At 36.1% G+C, this 18,241-nt stretch overlaps 1 protein-coding gene across 8 annotated transcripts in view; it reads left to right on the top strand.

The window, feature by feature from the left end:
* Nucleotides 1-18,241, top strand: part of NBEAL1 (neurobeachin like 1) — an 84,562-nt gene that overhangs the window by 59,864 nt on the left and 6,457 nt on the right. For 4 of the 8 annotated variants that reach the window (XM_082763872.1, XM_082763871.1, XM_082763873.1 and 1 more), the window contains 17 exons: nucleotides 832-933; nucleotides 2,211-2,306; nucleotides 2,414-2,538; nucleotides 3,823-3,963; nucleotides 4,057-4,187; nucleotides 5,438-5,547; nucleotides 6,053-6,170; nucleotides 6,883-6,980; nucleotides 7,297-7,413; nucleotides 7,894-7,983; nucleotides 9,228-9,337; nucleotides 9,929-10,101; nucleotides 10,760-10,854; nucleotides 12,859-12,975; nucleotides 13,650-13,811; nucleotides 14,918-15,066; nucleotides 15,755-16,584. In XM_082763872.1, coding sequence (XP_082619998.1) covers nucleotides 832-933; nucleotides 2,211-2,306; nucleotides 2,414-2,538; nucleotides 3,823-3,963; nucleotides 4,057-4,187; nucleotides 5,438-5,547; nucleotides 6,053-6,170; nucleotides 6,883-6,980; nucleotides 7,297-7,413; nucleotides 7,894-7,983; nucleotides 9,228-9,337; nucleotides 9,929-10,101; nucleotides 10,760-10,854; nucleotides 12,859-12,975; nucleotides 13,650-13,811; nucleotides 14,918-15,066; nucleotides 15,755-16,028 — 2,208 coding nt within the window. In that variant the 3' untranslated portion in view covers nucleotides 16,029-16,584. Of the gene's footprint in view, nucleotides 1-831; nucleotides 934-2,210; nucleotides 2,307-2,413; nucleotides 2,539-3,822; nucleotides 3,964-4,056; nucleotides 4,188-5,437; nucleotides 5,548-6,052; nucleotides 6,171-6,882; nucleotides 6,981-7,296; nucleotides 7,414-7,893; nucleotides 7,984-9,227; nucleotides 9,338-9,928; nucleotides 10,102-10,759; nucleotides 10,855-12,818; nucleotides 12,976-13,649; nucleotides 13,812-14,917; nucleotides 15,067-15,754; nucleotides 16,585-18,241 lie in introns of those variants that run through there. The other 4 variants (XM_082763875.1, XM_082763874.1, XM_082763876.1 and 1 more) reach the window with 2 other exon arrangements.

Here is an 18,241-nt window from a genome sequence, read left to right as displayed (position 1 = left end):
GTTATTAGCACAAGTGTCAAATTTTAGTTCACTGATTGTATCTAGTGTGAGTCTGGTGTCTTTCATAATACTAGAGCATTAATAACAAAATATTTGCTAGATACAGTCATTATGGGAAATCAGACTGCAGTCTCTGAAAACCTCAGTCTGGCATCTAGAAACTGAGTAACTGAAAGGATGAATAAAGCAAGACTTTCTCCTGTCTCTTTCTCCTTAATAATACAGAACTATTATTCAACCAAAGTTATATCAGTAATAATCTAACTTTAAGCCCACGCATCTTAAAAAATAATCTGAGTATATTAATTACAAAGTAAAAGAGCTTTTATTTTACCACAACATTGGAAATCATTGATATTTCTGTATTCCATAGCGTAGGATTAGTGACCTTTGTGTTCCTCTGCATTACTCTAAGTGATCCATTGTGGAACTATCAGAACTTAAGGTGATTTACGTACTAGTAGGTCAGTTTAAGAATAGCTGCTGTAAAATGGCTGTTTAAATAAATAAATCATTGTAGTAGTTTGGTAGGGAACATATCAGTATGGTGTAATTTTATTTGAACAGCAGTCTTCCTAGAAGAGTTCCATGGGAATAATTTTTTTGGTGTAGCATCAATAAAAAAGAAGTTACTTCATAAAGTATACTGCCTTTATATCCTGAAATTGAAGGTTGTTATATCTATACACACCAAAGGTTTATACAGCAAGAGACAGGAGTGCTTAAAAGTGTAACCGCGTTCCATTTACTTCACATTTTAATTAACAGAGCAATTGTTTAATTGTCAGCTTTAATTTCTAGAACAAATATTTCTATGCTGTTTTCAAACAGGTAAGAAACAAAGTATACAGTCGAATATTGTCCCTGCGCTCTCCAAATATTTCTGGAACGAGATCTCCACAGGAACTCTTTAAAGCTTCAGGTTTGATGCAGGTATGAGACTTGAGCATAAACAGTCTAGGGCATTCCTCTGCTTCTTGAAGGAATCCTGGAAGGTTCCAGAGTTCTGAGTGTTTTTTTCAGTATTTTAGATGGCAATTGCCAACTTCCGTACCCTCAGTCCAGTATCTGAACTTTAACATGCATATTTTTAGAATTGCTGTGTTTTGTGTTTGCAGTCAGTGAGTTTATGCCATGGTAAATGGATAGAGCTCAGCTCTGATGTGATTACAGCAAGTGTTCCAACAAGAATGGAGAATATGCAGCAGACTTTCTTCTGTTTTTAGTCCATGGTTCTTAATGTACATTTTGGAACTTCTCTCAGTACCCGTGCAAACAATGTTCCCTGCTATCTCTTCATTATAAGGCTTTCAACAAAGCCTGTGTGAAGATTGAGTATGAAGTATGGTGTTAAAGGAATTGGTAACTTTGGTATAATAATAAAATGTCAAAATGTCTATATTACCCTAAACATAGATAATTTATCTAAATAGATTAAATATATTTTTATTTTCCATCTGTTTATGACATGATCATGGTTTTCTCTGAGGGAGCTTTACAGAACAGATAAAGAATATTAGGAGTACTTCACTTTTTCTTCACTTTTTTTTCTTGCCCAGGGACATGGGGTATCATGTTGCATACCTAAGTAGAGAAAAACATTTTCTGTAATGAAACGTCTCCATCATGCTACAGAAAGATTTTGAGACCTTCTGAACACAGCCCTGTCTGTTCTTTAGTTTAAAATACAATAATAGAACAGAGGAGCAAGGATACTAAATTTACAAATTCCTGTACTGCTAATCAATGGGAGAACAATTCATAAATAAGCTTTGACCTTAAAACTTTAATGGATTTCAAATTTCTGTTCTCCTTTTTCTCAATACCTGTTTTACCTTCTTTCTCTTTGTTTCTTTCACTTTTGTGTTGCTTCCACTTTTTTATTCTGGGGCAGCTAATTGTCAGCTGCATTGTATTTTACAACAGAACTGGTATTGATCACAGACACAATTTCAGTGAATTTCAACACAATCAATGCATTTCAATGAGATATAATGCTTCAGTGAAATGCAGTACGATCACTGAATCAAAGGGGAAATAAAATCAATTATGAGAAATTTGAACATTCATACCATATTTATAGACTCGTGCCTTTTACTTGTGAATACTATCTCCTAGCAGATAAATACTGACAAGACGTGTATTTTGCAGTAGTAGTAGCTTTGATATAATGACTTCCGTGGTATCTATTTTTTCTTTTTGTCCTTCAGAAATGGGTGAATAGAGAAATATCCAATTTCGACTACCTTATTCAGCTGAACACAATGGCAGGACGAACTTACAACGACCTTGCTCAATATCCTGTGGTAATTTAAAAAAATTAATTTTTTAGTTTTAGCTGAGGGAGTGCACTTTTCCTGTTTTTAAAAGAGGGATCTTTAATCTGTTTGATCTTTGACTTTACTTTTTTCAGTTCCCCTGGATTTTACGAGATTATACTTCAGAAGAACTGGACCTGAATAATCCAGCAGTCTTTAGGGATCTGTCCAAACCCATAGGGGTGGTAAATGAGAAGAATGCTAAGGCTGTGAAAGAGAAGTATGTATCTGAAAGCTTATATTTCTGTCTTTTCTGAGACTCGAGGCTAATAATATGTGTGAATAAATAAAGTGTTGACACTAAAATTTTTAAAAGCTAGTTTTATAACATCACAGATGGTTTTGCAAAGATTGTTGATTCTTGGTTCCTGCTGCATTCAGATTAGTTAGCTTATACAGCACTGAAAGGACAATTTACTGTTGTTTCTCAGAGGTGGAGATGAGAAACAGTATGTAGAGATGCTCAATTTAATGGTCCAGCAGTTTGAAGAGACATACTGTGTCCTATATCTGTTTCAAGATGAGGAATGTGAAATCCTACTGATGAGTTGAGCTGTCTGTGCTGAAAGGTAGCACTGATCCCTAGATCTGTGCCTCCTGTTCTTTCTTTTTTTTGAGCATAGATTATTATCTTTGAAATAAAATATAACTCAGTCACTTCCAGCAACTCCTCTGTAGGTAGGAGTGACAAGTACTTACATCCACACATCAGTGTAGCTATCCTTCCTTTTTGCTAGTGTGAGGAGTGAGTGCTGTCATACCAGATTGCATTTGCCAGGCTGCTTGCAAAACCATCTTTTTTCAGAAAACTTTGAACACAGAGCATTTTCTTTGAATGATGAGGGTCTATCCCTGACTGTAATGAAACTAGTCTCCTAGCAGTATGTTTAGCTGTAATTTCTCTTTCTGGCCTTGTGATTTAAAGAATATATCAGCCAGATGGTGGCACAGTGCTGTAGAGAGTTTGCCAGTAGAAAAGGAAAATAGGCATGAGTGTTAAATAAATCTCTTCTCTGCATCCTGAGACAATCACACATGCTTGTTTTTTTTTTTTTTTTTTTAATCTTGCAGGAAACTCTCTCAAGTCCTTTTTCAGTAATAAATATTCAGCCTTATTCATGTGTTTCTGTTTTTTTTTTTTTTGGTTGTTTTATCTCTTATGTACAGTCATGCTAAATCAAGCTTGTCTTGCCCTTTATCCAGTTTCTGATGGCTGATAGCAAATGCCGAGGGAAGAGTATAAGAATGAGTATGAAAAGGGTGATCCATCATCTCATGTACATTTCTGTCTTTCTGTAGTCTTTTGCTTGGGGACTCAGAGACAGAATTTGAATTCTCATGTTTAATAGAACGTGATGTATTTTCATCTTACAAATTCCTGTGATCATTTCTTTTGAATCCTTTCCTCCAATAGGTACAATCCATGTGTATACCAGCTGTAGTGCTCAATTCTATTTATGGTTATAAATATTTTCTTTATTGTTTTTTTTTTTTTTTTTTTCAGATACGAGAATTTTGAGGATCCCCTTGGGATGATTGACAAATTTCACTATGGAACACATTACTCAAATGCTGCTGGTGTTATGCATTACCTCATTCGGGTAGAACCTTTCACAACACTTCATATCCAACTTCAAAGTGGAAGGTATACTGTGAGCATGTAAACAGCACCTGTATTTTCTTCCTTATTTTACCAAGAGGATGAATGGCCTGATCTGAGTTCTCTGACCCCCCGCAGGTTTGACTGTGCTGATCGACAGTTCCACTCTATTCCTGCTACCTGGCAGGCACTCATGGATAACCCCAATGATGTCAAGGAACTTATCCCAGAGTTCTTCTACTTCCCAGAGTTCCTGGAGAATCAAAATGGTAAATAGATTGCTCAGAATATTCTGCATAGAACTCTCTTCTTGTATTCTTCTGAAAAGAAATACAAGCAGTTACGAATGCTGTGGAACACTCATTATTTAAGTTTTATAATGTATTTGTGTAAATTACTTCAGTCATCACACTGGCTTCAAACTGTTTAGTGAGACACCAGTTGCATTAGGCAGCAGCCTGAACGTTGTTTAAAACTTAAGATTGGGATCTTAAGGATGGCTAAAATAGTGTTGTCTGCCTAATGTAAAAGATCAGAAGTACTCATTAGGGTATTTAAAAATGAGAAAGTTAACAAAAGAGTTCATACTGAGCAGATAGTGGAAGTTAGTGGAGATTAATTAGTATTTGTTTTATTGGTTTTGTTGCGTGATAGTCTGGACATCTTCAAAAGTGAGGTCTCATACTTGTTCCAGGCAATTGGTGTATTTGCTGCTTTTTATTGTTACCTACCAATGCAATGTTAAGTCACTTGATTTTAGAGCTATGTAAGATTCCAGTACCCATCAGAAGAAGGATGTGTGCATGCGGAGAATAAGCTGTTTCAGTAACATGTAATGTTGACTAGAAAGACAACATTGCATTCTAGTATAGGACTCCTAGCTATTTTTTTCCTCACATTTAGTGCATAGGAGAATTGTTCTCCCTACTAGATGATTTAAAAATAGATTTGTGTGTTTATGCTGCTGATAATTTTGTCTGGTAGCTACAGTCTACTGGAGTTCTAAGTTATAAAAATTTGAAACACCTAAGTCATGCTTTCAAAAGTTATTTAAATATTTAGAGTTATTCTAATGAAAGCTGGTGGGATTTAAGGCTTAAAAGCCTTGATTCTGCAGTAACTTAAACCTCTAAGTAACTTCATAGCTGTGAACAAATACTCTCTTTTAAATATTTTGGACTCTTAATCCTGGTAAAATAAAGCAAGTGCAGATATGTTTAAAGTTAGGTGTGAAAATGATTAATGTTACTTTTGAGATTGGCACTGCAGCTTTTAAATCATTTGAGTGCTTTGGTTAACTTACGTTTCACTTAACATTTTAAAGATTCATAGCAGAACTTAGTCTCCTACATCAGTAGTAGGGTTATTGTAGATTTATATAAAGAATTTTTCAATATCCTTCCCATGCATTGAGAAAGAACCCTTTTAATCTCTATAAAGAAATAGAGATTTATTTTATTTTATTTTATTTTATTTTTAAGTATTTTGTAGTAACAAAATTCTCCAAATTATTCATTAGGTTTTAACTTGGGTCAGCTTCAAATATCCAAAGAAGTGGTGAATGATGTTGTTCTCCCCAAATGGGCCCACTCTCCAGAAGACTTCATTTGTAAACATAGGAAGGCTCTGGTAAGATGATGGTTATGCATCTGAAATAATGATAAAGAAAGTATATCTACACATTGTCACTGTGGCTCAAATATAAAATACTTGGACTACGTTTGAACTGGAGTTGGTGTTGAATTTGATGCTACAAGTATCACTAGAATTTTCACTTTAAAGTCCTGTTCATGTAAATAAAATGCTTGAAAGGAAGGAAAAAAATAAAGCCTGAGGATGCTAATGATTTGGGAGTTTGCTGCCTGAGGAGATAAAATGCAGAATTAGGTGTTTTTGGGTGACAGGGCTTTGACATCTTAGATGTGCTGCTTTGCTGTATTAAAGTTCCATCTTACATGGCAGTTAGTGCACTTAATGCATATATATATATTCTAATGCTTCTGCTCTATATGCTAGTATATACCTAGTTTGTAAATACTCTTAGTTTAGGAATTAAATCTTTTTCACAGAAAATAGTAAATACTTCAAGAAGGGAGCAGACTTTTCACATTACAAGAGTGTTTTTTTCTTCCAGGAATCTGAGTATGTTTCTGCTCATCTTCATGAATGGATAGATTTGATTTTTGGCTACAAGCAGAGGGGACCAGCTGCAGTGGAAGCACTCAATGTGTTCTATTATTGTACTTATGAAGGTACAAAGCAGTATGCTTTTCTGTCATTGTCATCAGAATTGTGGGGTTTCAGTATAAGCTACAGAGGACTTGATTTGTGATCATGCCACATAGTAGCATATGGTAAAGCAAGAGAATTATGGCTGAAATGTGGCAGCATAACTTATAATTTGTTATCAGACACCTAGAATATTTGATGCTTTGATCAGAAGTTGTGAACCTAAAATGTTAATAAAGGTTTTAAAAGAGGGGACTATTTCAAGTGCTTGTGTTTTGTTTCTAAATGTGATGGGGACTTTTTGTTGTTGTTGTTAGCTCTTCGTTCGCTTGACTAAAAACATTTGTGTGAAGGGGTTTCTCATGGATTGGGGTCAAGGAAAAATGTATAAATAAATAATAAATACGTTGAAGACGCAGTCTATTAATACCAAAATTGAGTTTTGGGTGGCTTTTGTGTGCAGTGTACTGCATACATGAAGTATATTAAATCCATGTGGCAAGACAAAGCCCTGCAACTCTTGCACTGGCAGATATACTTAGAACTCCACATGCAGAGTAGAGTTTTCAGATTGTATTTTATGTGGAGGCATTGTTTGGAGGCTTTCTTGGGGGAAAGGCTGAGAATGCTGCAATTAATTTGTTTTGTTACATTTGTTTGCCATGTCTTTGCTCAATATATTGTTTAGTTTATGTTTCTTTTTTTCTACCCTTCATCTTTCTTGTTGTGATCCAGGGGCTGTGGATTTGGATGCTTTAACAGACGAAAAAGAAAGGAAAGCTTTAGAAGGAATGATAAACAATTTTGGGCAGACTCCCTGTCAGCTGTTAAAGGTAATGCTGTTTGTTCCTTCTCAGTCAGATCTTTGAGGTTAAATCCAACTGAATTACAAAGGACTTGTAAAAGATAATGGTTTGTAATTTTAAGAAAGTTAAGTCTTTGCCACATCAACATGTATAAGGGTCACATTGACGGAAATTTAGCATAGCATTTTCACAGAAATTAGTATTCTTTCAGGAAGTGAATTAGGTGCTTGTCTGTTTTCCTGTTGATTGTCAATAAGATTCTGAGTACCATGTATGACTTGAAGAATTGGTAGATTTCTCTAATTTGATTGTCTAATTTGATACTCCTTCAAATGTCTTCTAGGAGCCCCATCCTCAAAGGCTGTCGGCAGAAGAGGTAGTGCAAAAACTAACTAGAAGTGATACCTCTACTCTGAATCTCTTCCAGCACCTCACTGAACTGAAGTCATTCTTCATAGAGGTAGACACATTATTCAAGATTGTCTAAAGTCTAATCTGAAACTTGTGATCTACTTGAAACAAAAAGCAGTAACCTAGATGAAAACAAACTTACTTCCTGTTTGAAGGAAATATTTTTAAATACAATTTTTGTCTGCCTTTTTAGTTAGCTTTGTAAAAGTTGATATATTTGTATCTGCTGGCACCTTGTTTAAGTATTGAGTTAGCCAGCACTCCATGAAAACTAAGAACAACACTGGTGATATCTGGAGGCTCACTGAGTTTGGTAGCTAAATTCACTGATTTGGGACAGAGCCAGGGTTTAAGCTCTGGTATTTGTTATGCTCTATACCTGTATGAACTGAGCATGTGTATCATGTCCAAGAGTACGTTACGGGTCTGGTATTGATTCCAGAGGCTTTGGGTCTTACTCTTTACAGGTTCTGTATTTGTCCCTCAGCTCTTGTTTATAATTAGACCAAAATCATGTCATTTCTCTTAGGGAATCAGTGATGGTGTCCCCATTGTCAAAGCTGTTGTCCCCAGGAATCAGTCACGTTCCTTTATGTCCCAGGGAAGCCCAGAGATCTTGGTGAGTTACACGTGTTAATATTAAACTTGGAGACTGACAGCAGTCAAAACAAATAGGTGCATTTTTTTATACAAAGTTTTTTTTTTTTTTTTTTTTTCATACAAAGTTTGTAGAGAAATACTTTCTAACTGTTCCTGTTGAAATGTGTTCCTTTACCTATGATGAACATCAGCTATCAGTTAAAACTTGGTCTTCTGGAGAAGTCAGACAGATTTGTTGAATGGCATTTAAGTGCTTATGAGACATGAGAGTAAGTAGTGGTGAGGTGTATTGTAAGTTGTCTACCTGATCCACTTCCATAATAGCAATCAATCTCCTAATGTAAAGCAGTCCGGCTTTAAAACAACAGGGTTAGTTATTAATGACACCATTACATTTATCATTATTTTCCAATCCATATCTTAAACTGTGCCATATCTGGCATGTGCACACTCCAAAGGCTTATACTGTTCCTAAAATTAAACTTCGCACTGCCTAATACAGGCTCTGATACTATGGCATATGTCCAAATGATGAAAGGAGGGTAGTGTTGGCATATTTATGTCTATATGCATGGTCTGCATAATGGCCCCTGTGCAATAATATCTGTGTTTTTTAGGAAATAATACTTTCTGATGTTCATATTTTGTAGGTCAAATTCATTGTCCTGGCTTCATGTAGTATGTTTGTCGCTTGGAATCTGAAAACATCTAAAATTCTCATTGTATTTTTTCTAAATATATGATGAAAATAATCTTGAATATTTCAACTTCTTCCTTGCTTTCTCAGAAACAGAGCTGTAGTACAAATTTTTTTTAAAACTACCTATTTTAATATGTTAACTATTACTGGTGACTATTTCAAAGAGAAGAAAAAACTTAAATGATAGAATCGTAATTAAATGTTTGGGATTGGAGGGCATTGGTTGGTTGTTTTTGTCTTTTTCTTCTTACAAATCAGCTTTCTTTGACCTGTCTACAACATGCAGTATTTTTACTTGGTAATAAGTACCACATGTGGATTATAATCTTTGCAAAGGAAAGTAGATTTGCTTTTTTGATCCTTCCTTGTTGAAGCTACTTATCTGAGCTGGACTTTGTTTTAATGTGCAAGGGTGTGGGGTGTTCCTTTTTTTTTTCTTAGTGGTGAACTCTCAAGAAGTCTGTGCTTTTTTGTTTTTTGTTTTTTTTTTCCTGATGTAAGCTCCAATATCAGAAAATAAGTCTCTGGGTTTCACCGATTTTAATTCTATGAAACTTTTTCAGGTAACAGCAAGTCTGAATTGCATTATTGGAACCCATGGTTGGCTACCTTATGATAAAAACATCTCCAACTATTTTACATTCATCAGAGATACCACAGTGACAAATCCCAAGTAAGCAAATGGTGGCGATAGGTACAGATAAATGCATCTGTGGTAACAAAATACAGTAATTGTCTGATAATCAATGGACTATACTGTTTTCATTGGCCAAGTTTTCAGCTAAGAATATATCTTCTAATGTTCAACAATACTAATGTTCGAGTAAAAAGTCCTCTAAGTAGCATTTCAGGGTTCTCAATTCTTAGAGCTATTTCTAATTCTATTTTTTCTAGTTACCGTATCATAAAAACTCATCTTGAAATCTGAGATGAATATTCTTTGCACATTCTTAAACTGTAGTGAAAGCACGGCACTTTTGTATTTGATTTTTGAGAAAATTCTTTTTTTCTTTAATATTCCAATATTTGCTAGGGACATGAGTTATCTGTACAGAATTAAATGACTGAAAAGATGTAAGGTGAAATCTGGTTTCCACTGATGGCAGTGACAGTTTTGCCATGGATATCGGGGGGCAAAATTTCACCTTTATTTATGTATAACTTCTTCTAAAGATAGAACTTATTACTTTTGAAGGATATAAGAGGTGCAAGATAACTTGATTTGAACTGAGTTTAATTTCAACTGCTCATCATTTGCCTACAGAACACAGCGCACCATGAGTGGTCCTTTTGCACCTGGGCTGGAGATCACCTCTAAGTTGTTTGCAGTATCGCATGATGCAAAACTCCTCTTTAGTGGAGGACACTGGGACAATAGCATCAGAGTGACATCTCTTACAAAAGGAAAGCTGATCGGACAGCACATCAGGCACATGGGTTAGTACCTCTATAGTGAAATAAAAGGTTTTATGTTGGAAAATAGGAGATTTTTTTTCTCAGGAGTAGTCAGGCATTGGAACAGGTAGCCCAGGGAGGTGATGGAGTCACTGTCCCTGAGGGTGTTTAAGGAAAGGTTGGATGTGTTGCGTAGGGACGTGGTTTAGTGAGTAATATTGGTGGTAGGGGGACGGTTGGACCAGGTGTTCTTTGAGGTCTTTTCCAACCTTAATGTTTCTACGATTCTATGTATTGCACCGTGACTTTTGTCCTTCTTGATCAAATTATACTCAGTGCACCTGGGCTGGTAGGCATAGTGGTCATAAAAGAATGGCAATGTAACAACAGAGGAATACTTAAACAGTAATTATACACATATATTTGAGTATGGCTTTTTAGTAATTGTAGTGATGGTTTAATATAGTTTCAAAATAAGACTTCCTTTTTTAGGTAACAAACATGTTTAAATCATGCTGGTACATCTGGTTGTGTAATGGTGTCATTGGTTGATACAATCTCATCAGTCCTTATTGCAGCAGAATGCTTCATGCTGGCTGTAAAAGAGGATACATTGTTGACATCTTGTGTGCTTTTTGTCAAATTGTGGAGAAATTAGTCTTAAACTATATCAACTTCTTGTTATCCTTTCTTTGTCTAGATATTGTGACCTGCTTGGCAATAGATTACTGTGGAATCCATTTAATTTCAGGCTCCAGAGATACTACCTGTATCATATGGCAAATAGTTCAGCAGGTATGTTGTTTAGGCATACTCTGAGAAGCTGTTTCTGCATGCTTCTTTTGTTTCATTGTTTTGCTGTGATGGTTTATTGATTTCCTTTCTGCCAGCTTTGCAGGGAAAAATAGCCCATAAAACCTGATTAACTTAGTAATTTTGTTAGTCCCATTATCTTCTATGTTTGAAATATTTACTACATACATGAGTTACTATATAGCTAAAGTACAGTAACGCTGATCGTTCTTTGAGGTTACTTTGCTCTATTTAAAGGCACTATCAAAGATTCCACAGGTTATTTTCAGGATAGGCTAATATCATCCCTATTGTACAGACAGAAGAATGGGAGAACAGAAACACTGCTTGAGACTACAGGAATTAGAACAAAGGCTAAAGCAATGCTTATAGTTAGGGATTTTTACATTTCTAGGCTGCTGTTAACTGTAATAGTTGCATTTTAACATTGTATTTTCTCTGTGGGAAGTACTGATGCATGGTAACCAGGAGTTAGCAAAGATATCACTAATATGTTACATGAATTTACATAGGCATTTTAGAATTCTTTGATATTGTTTTCACCCTGTGAAAGAGGTTGTGTGATGCATGTGTGTGCTTACACTCACTGTGAGGTATCTCTATTGTTATGCATTTTAAAAGTTCATTTCTGCTGCTTCATGCAAGTACAAATAGCATTAATTGCAGAATGGACCTGTTACATGTTATGGACAGGACATTTGGTCATGTCACCATGTTCTTACCACTGAACCTGAAGTTAGCACATTAAACCATATGTGGTACATAACTGTGTTTAGTGGATGCATGCTGTGAAAAGTTAGCTGTCTTTTATGATGAGAGTATTTATAGTTTTTTTCAAGACATATTCTGTACTTTGTACAAAATAGTGCATCATCAAAAAGGCAAGACCTAAGTGCTTAAAACAGATTTATTTTTTTTTTTTCCTCAAGACAGAATAAGTGTTAGAAACTTCATAGTTTATCTTTTCAGAGTGAGTTGAATGATGAGTCCTTCTCTGGAGATGATTACCGTTTAGAATTGTTTTGCTTTAGTATTTTTAATTACTTTTTTATTTAGTGGATATATGTGATGTTTTATGTATTGTAAATTCTTCTCATGAGAGTTTTATCTTGGTCTTTACAAAGTGACAGTAATGTTCTGCAGACTGCAACTTCTGTTCTACTTCTCTGCCCTGTATTGTCTCTTCTTTCCCAGCTCTTTAATCTGACACTTGTTCTGCATTTCCTGTATGCTTCAGGATTTCAGGACTTGGTTGGCAGATTTCTAACACACAAACTAGACTGCAGAGTTCTCTGCAGAACTCCTTTTCTGTAAGCACAGATCTTGCCTCAGAACTGGTCTGAGAATGTCTTTATATGCTTAGAGTATGCTTACTGGAACGAAAGTATTAAATTGTTTTGACATCCTGCAGTCATGTGAGCAGTTAGCTTACTATTTTTAATGGGCATTATTGCAAGATTTCTATTTTATATCATACTAGCAGCAGTCACTTAGAAGTATTATTTACTTGCTTTTCCCCTAGAAAATAGAACAGTTACTTTCATTTTTAAGCAAAAAAATAGCTAATCTCAAGGAATATGAAACCTATGAAGGCAGTGCTTAATTCTGTGGTAAGCTGTAAGAATTGAATAAGCCCAGACACATGGACAAAGAAAAAATAGGTGGATGGACAAATGACTCCTGTTAGGACTGCTTGCTGTGGTAGTTGCACACACAGTCATCTAAATAGCTAGAAAGAAATCAACTAAGTAATTCTGTCGTTCACATCCACATAGTACCTGTATGTGCATTCATTCCTTGATTTCAGTAAATAAGACTGCTGACATAAAAGAATAAATTGAAATTGGAATGGGTGAGTTGTGCTTTTGGTTTTGGCCTATGTCAAATATACATATCGCACAACTAATGCTGAAGATACCAGAAACTTATTTTTGTTTGTCCTTCAGCTGCAAGAGAATGTGTCATTGCACTTTTTGTTACTCTCAGGGAGGAGTGCCTGTCGGCCTGGCACCTAAGCCATTACAGATCCTTTATGGGCACACTGATGAAGTTACGAGTGTTGGCATCAGCACTGAACTGGACATGGCAGTGTCAGGATCCAAGGTAAGAATTTTAATACTTTTCCCTTCTTTGCCATTTCTTCGATAAAATGGTAGAGCACGTTTGAAGAATAATACCAAAAATGTGACTATTTCACATTGTTTTTTCTTCAGCCTTGCACATCAAGAACATATGTGCCATCTCCCTTGCTGCCTACTTAAATCAATCTGTCTCAAACAGTGCTCTACACAGCATAGGCCTCAGCTACCCATGTTGTGCTAGTTTGTACAGATGAGCTTTTAAGTGTATGGACTTATTTGGAGAACTTAACCTTCTCACAGAAACAATTCTGTGACAGCTCCTTCCCTGCTTGCTTAACCTTGAAGGCTCTTTGCAGCTTACTCAAGCTCTGCATTTCTGTACTGCACTGTCAGGCTTCTGAACTCTGTAATGCACATAATGCCCAGTCATAAATGTGGCCTCTAAAACGGCTGATTTGTTGTCTATCCTGCCCCCTTGCTCTGTTTGCATTTGTTTTTACATATGCCTATAGTACATGGCCTTGAGGGGGAAGGATTCCTCATGCAGGGTTCCTAAAGCTCAGAAGTCCTAATCTCCAGTTAAGATTTTAAGTACTTTAAAAATAATTCATTTCTATTTAAATACTCATTGTATCTGTTACGGTAACTTACTTCAGAGGTTGTTGCCAAAAACTTATCTAAATTTGGTCTCTGCAGGATGGGACAGTTATTATGCGCACTATTCGGAAAGGTCAATACATGAGAACTTTGCGACCACCTTGTGAGAGTTCCCTCCTGCTGACTGTTCCCAATCTGGCTGTGTCCTGGGAAGGCCATATAGTTGTTCACACCAGCATAGAAGGAAAGACCACTCTTAAGGTACTTAGCTTCACGGAATACCTCTGTTTCTTTTGCTGAAGGTTTTAATCATAAATGTGCATGATTTTACCCTCATTATTTCCTTAAAAAATGAGGCTTTTTTGATCATGACATGTTTTTTGTTTGTTTGTTTGTTTTAAGTTTTGCTAGCCAATTTTAGTGTAATTTGATGATAAGGTAAATCACAGACATACTGTGCTCCTGTATGTTTCACAAGAATCTCCAAACACCTGCAAGGCAGATGCCCAGGCATGCACTAATTAATCATCCTGTGAGACCTGTGTTGAAATGCAAAACTAGGAGTTTTGCAAGTTCCACTACTCACAAAAACAGAGGTTCATAAGGGGAGAAGTAAGTTGTAGATGCAAGATGCTCAGGGACTACACCAACGTTTCTTAGTTTTGGATTGGAGAGACACCTATAAGGTTTGCTATATAGCTTACTCTGTCTATTGAGTGGCTGTGTAGTTGTTCTAAGTGTAGAACTGTTATGATTTCTGTGAGAATGGGAATTTTCCTGTAAGACAAATTTATTGGATATAGGTATTCTAGCTGCATTGGGAAGACTGGGGAGAGATGAAACACCAAGGTGTTGCCAGGCTGGAAGAACTTCAGAAGGTCATGTTAGCCGTGTCTTCAATCCATCAAGAATTTGTTGCCTTGTCCAAGAAGTGCTTCCAGCTGTAGTTTGACAAAATAAACTTGTTTCCTTCTGCTTTTCAATTCAGGGTGAGGTGAGGGGGCTGAAGATAAGAGGGCTCTTTCCTTCTTCCTTAACAAAAAAACACCAAAAGATAAAAACACCTGTCCATTAAGTCCATGGATGTTTCCAGAAAATTTCGAATTGATTACATTGATAGGTAGGATGTTGTTATGTTACCTCAAGAGGTAATGAAAAGTAACTTCAAAACTTTCCATACAGGACCAGGTATACGTACATGTAAGACATGGGCTCAGTTCTCATATCACTCAACAAGCAAGCTGTTGTCAGCGATATTATCTGTAGGTTACTGTCCAAGTCGACTCTTATCGGTGAACTAAATATACAGATAATAAATTTTTAAGCCAACCAGTCCTCTGTGATATATTTATTTTTGATTTATTCAGGATAAGAATGCATTACATCTCTATTCTGTCAATGGAAAGCATCTGAGTTCTGAGACTCTGAAGGAAGAAGTGTCAGATATGTGTGTGACGGGAGAGTATATTGTGATGGGCAGCTTACAGGGATTTCTTTCCATACGGGATCTCTACAGGTAATGTGCAACCAATGAATTGATTGAGATGCAAATAGAGAGGTTCATTTAGAAATGGCTGTTGTAATATTGATTCTGCTTGGTGCTATAGGTGGTAGCAATTGCTTTTTTTCTGTGTTCCTGAAGAGGAAAAAAAAACAACAACAAAAAACACCTAAGGGGAACTAAGGTGGGAGAATGAAAAATGAGAAGTTGTACCAGTCTACTTTCCTCCCACACATATATCCCAACCGTAGACCTGTTGCTGACAAAACTTAGAAAGAGCTGTGTCTAATGCAGGCAACTTGTGGTTGTCCCCGTGTCTGGTTAGTCATTGGGAGCTCAGCAATAACTTGGTATCATGATCAAACCTTGTATAGTTCTGCACTGCTCTGTAGAGCTCCATTGGTTCTCAGAATGGGGAGTGATCTTTGTCACTTAGGCAGTTGTAGGACTAATGTTACTGATCTTCCAGTCAGAGTCTCTTAATTTTCTGACTTAACCTGCTGTGTCCCTTCTTATTATTGAAGCTGTATTCTGAGCTTTGATTTGAGCTTTCTGTAAAAGTTCATAATAATCAGAATTGCAAACTGGATCTTTGAGAAACTCTTTTATAGCACGTCCTATGATCTGTGATCTCAACTGCAATGTGATTCTTTTCAATATGAAAAAAACATACATAATGTACTTTGTCTCTTGTTCATTTCAGCCTGAATCTGAGCATCTCCCCATTAGCCATGCGACTGCCAATTCATTGCATTTCTGTCACTAAAGAGTATAGCCACATCCTTGTTGGCTTGGAGGATGGCAAGTTGATTATCGTTGGTGTTGGCAAGCCAGCAGAGGTAAAACCCACCATCAAGAACTTTTTCTACCGAACAGTGGGAAGTTCACTTATTTCTGCTTTCCAGCTGAGCAAGAGGTCTCCTCTATGGCAGGGTAAATTTAAGAGCAAGTTTCAGTTTTCAGTGGGAAAGAAATAACTTTTGAGACTGCTGTACTGAAATTTCTTATAAAGAATCAAAGATATATAGGGATCGCAGATGGGAAGCTCAGCTGGACTAACTTGCAGACTTTATCACTGACATCTGAATAAGCAAAATCTTAGTAGCTATTCTCTTCTGTATGTGATAGTATTGTCAGCCACTTTCTGATGAAACAATTTCCAGAAGAAAAATGGAAACTAAAGAGAGCAAGCTTATTTTATTTTTTTTATGGTTTCCATCAGATGTCCTTTAATATGCATTGACTGACATTGGGGAAAACAAATTACTTGCTGTTAAGAGTGTCTAAGTGTAATGCGTAAAGAATTACTTGTGTAGGTTCCCCATATGCTCTGTGCTCCATATGGTGAATATAAACTTGTTGGTACTGCATATGCAATATCAAATACAGAGCATACATCTGTCAAATAGCTATGCCCATTTTTTCTTGTGCAAAACACAGGTTTTGCTCTAAGTACTTCTTGTCATAACTTTCAAAGTGCTTTAGTTAACTTAAACTTGCCTCTCTTTATAACTTGATTTCCATTGTGCTGCAGTGTATTTACTTGAAATTGTGGTAACCGCTCTTGCATGACCTTTAGTACATGCCAGAAGAGTTTGTCCCAATTTTATAGTTGGGTTGTAAAAACAGAGCAGCTTTATTTATCAGTGTTTGAAAATGTTTTAGCTAGGAGATATGCTGTTTAATATTTTAAAAAGGCTTCATGGAATGGTAGTCTAATCTTGGTTGCAGCAAGTAGGGAGGGGAAGTTTCCACTGCCTTCCAGCTGGACAGTTTTTTCCTACTGTAGAGTTGATAAAGAGCTGCTTATGATGTTGTTAAACATATGTTTGTAACAACAGCTTTAAAGTCACTTTCACTTCTGTTTCCTAATCCATAGAAAATATCTTTTGTAGGCTGAAATGTATGTATTTCATTAGACTGAAGGCTTTCAGCTCTCTCCTCTTCAGTTCTTAATCACATTTTTCTAACTGTGAAGAAGGTTTTGTTTCAAGGTCTGGATTCCTTTTGTGAATGTAGAGGTTTTCCAACAACTTTTTTTCCAGGATTTTCTGTTTATAACTCAGATGATCTGCAAGCTTAATATCCATGTAAATAGATTATATATATATTTATATACACACACACATATATGAGGAACAAAATTATGTCACAGATTTTCTAGTTTTCTATAATGGCATCAACCAATATACTTGCAAAGTGTGTGTGTGGGGGGGGGGGAGGGGTATTTATTTATTTATTTGTAGTTAGGAATTAGAAGAATTTTATCCTTATACAGAAGACACTTTAGTTTTGACTATTGATGGTGATACTGATCCATAGGGTTAAAAGGAAATAGCTTGTTTATTGTGCACAAAGTGAAATGCTGCTTGGTGTTAAGATTGGCCTTTAGTCTTTCTGCATCAACAGACAGCAGCCACTATGAAGTAAAGTATAATAAATGTTTTTGTGTTTTTAACAATCTCTTAGCTGTTTGGGATGTTGCAAAAGCCTGTGGGATTATCACCTGTAAGCAGCACTGTGCCTTTTCTACAACCTTGCTGCTGTGATGATACGGTTTTTAAGCAAGTTTAGCCATAGTACTAACTGTTGGGAATGGTTCTCAAGCTTGTACTGTTAAGGCATGCATCTTGTTTATTAAATTGCAAGGCATTTCATAACCTAATCAGCTGCCAGGTTAATTGCTACTAGCCAATCATAAGTTCTATACTTAATAAGTGAATTAAATGTTTCTTATAAATTGTTGTCAGATGGCAGATTCACCAGGTGCTGGATTTGATGGCTTCTGGTTGCTTGTTATCTATGTTTACTTACGGGATATTCAGTATGAATTATTTCTGGTTTAAATTTTACTCTGAGCACTTCACCCAGGATCTTTGGAAGCTGGTGTAAATTTGAAACCAGGAGATATCCTTTGTTTTTTCCTTCCTTCAATCTGTCATAACTGTCCTGTGATACTCCATCACTTGAAAGAAATATTCAAGGATCAGTTTTGGTGATCTTTTCCTTTTAAATTCTAGCAATTTTCTGTTTGAATTCTCTAAAATAAAGTGTCCTTTCTGCTAATTTGATTCATTTTTTTTGACATTAACCTCTTTTTTTTTCTTTCTTCCAATCAAAATATCTAAACTCAACACTGTTTCTAGGGTGTTAAAAGTTGGCTAAGTATTGAATATGCATTACTAGGCAA

This window comes from Aythya marila, assembly GCF_965140915.1.
Source record: "Aythya marila genome assembly, chromosome: 6".
Taxonomy (NCBI): domain Eukaryota; kingdom Metazoa; phylum Chordata; class Aves; order Anseriformes; family Anatidae; genus Aythya; species Aythya marila.
This window is presented reverse-complemented; position numbering and strand designations above follow the sequence as displayed.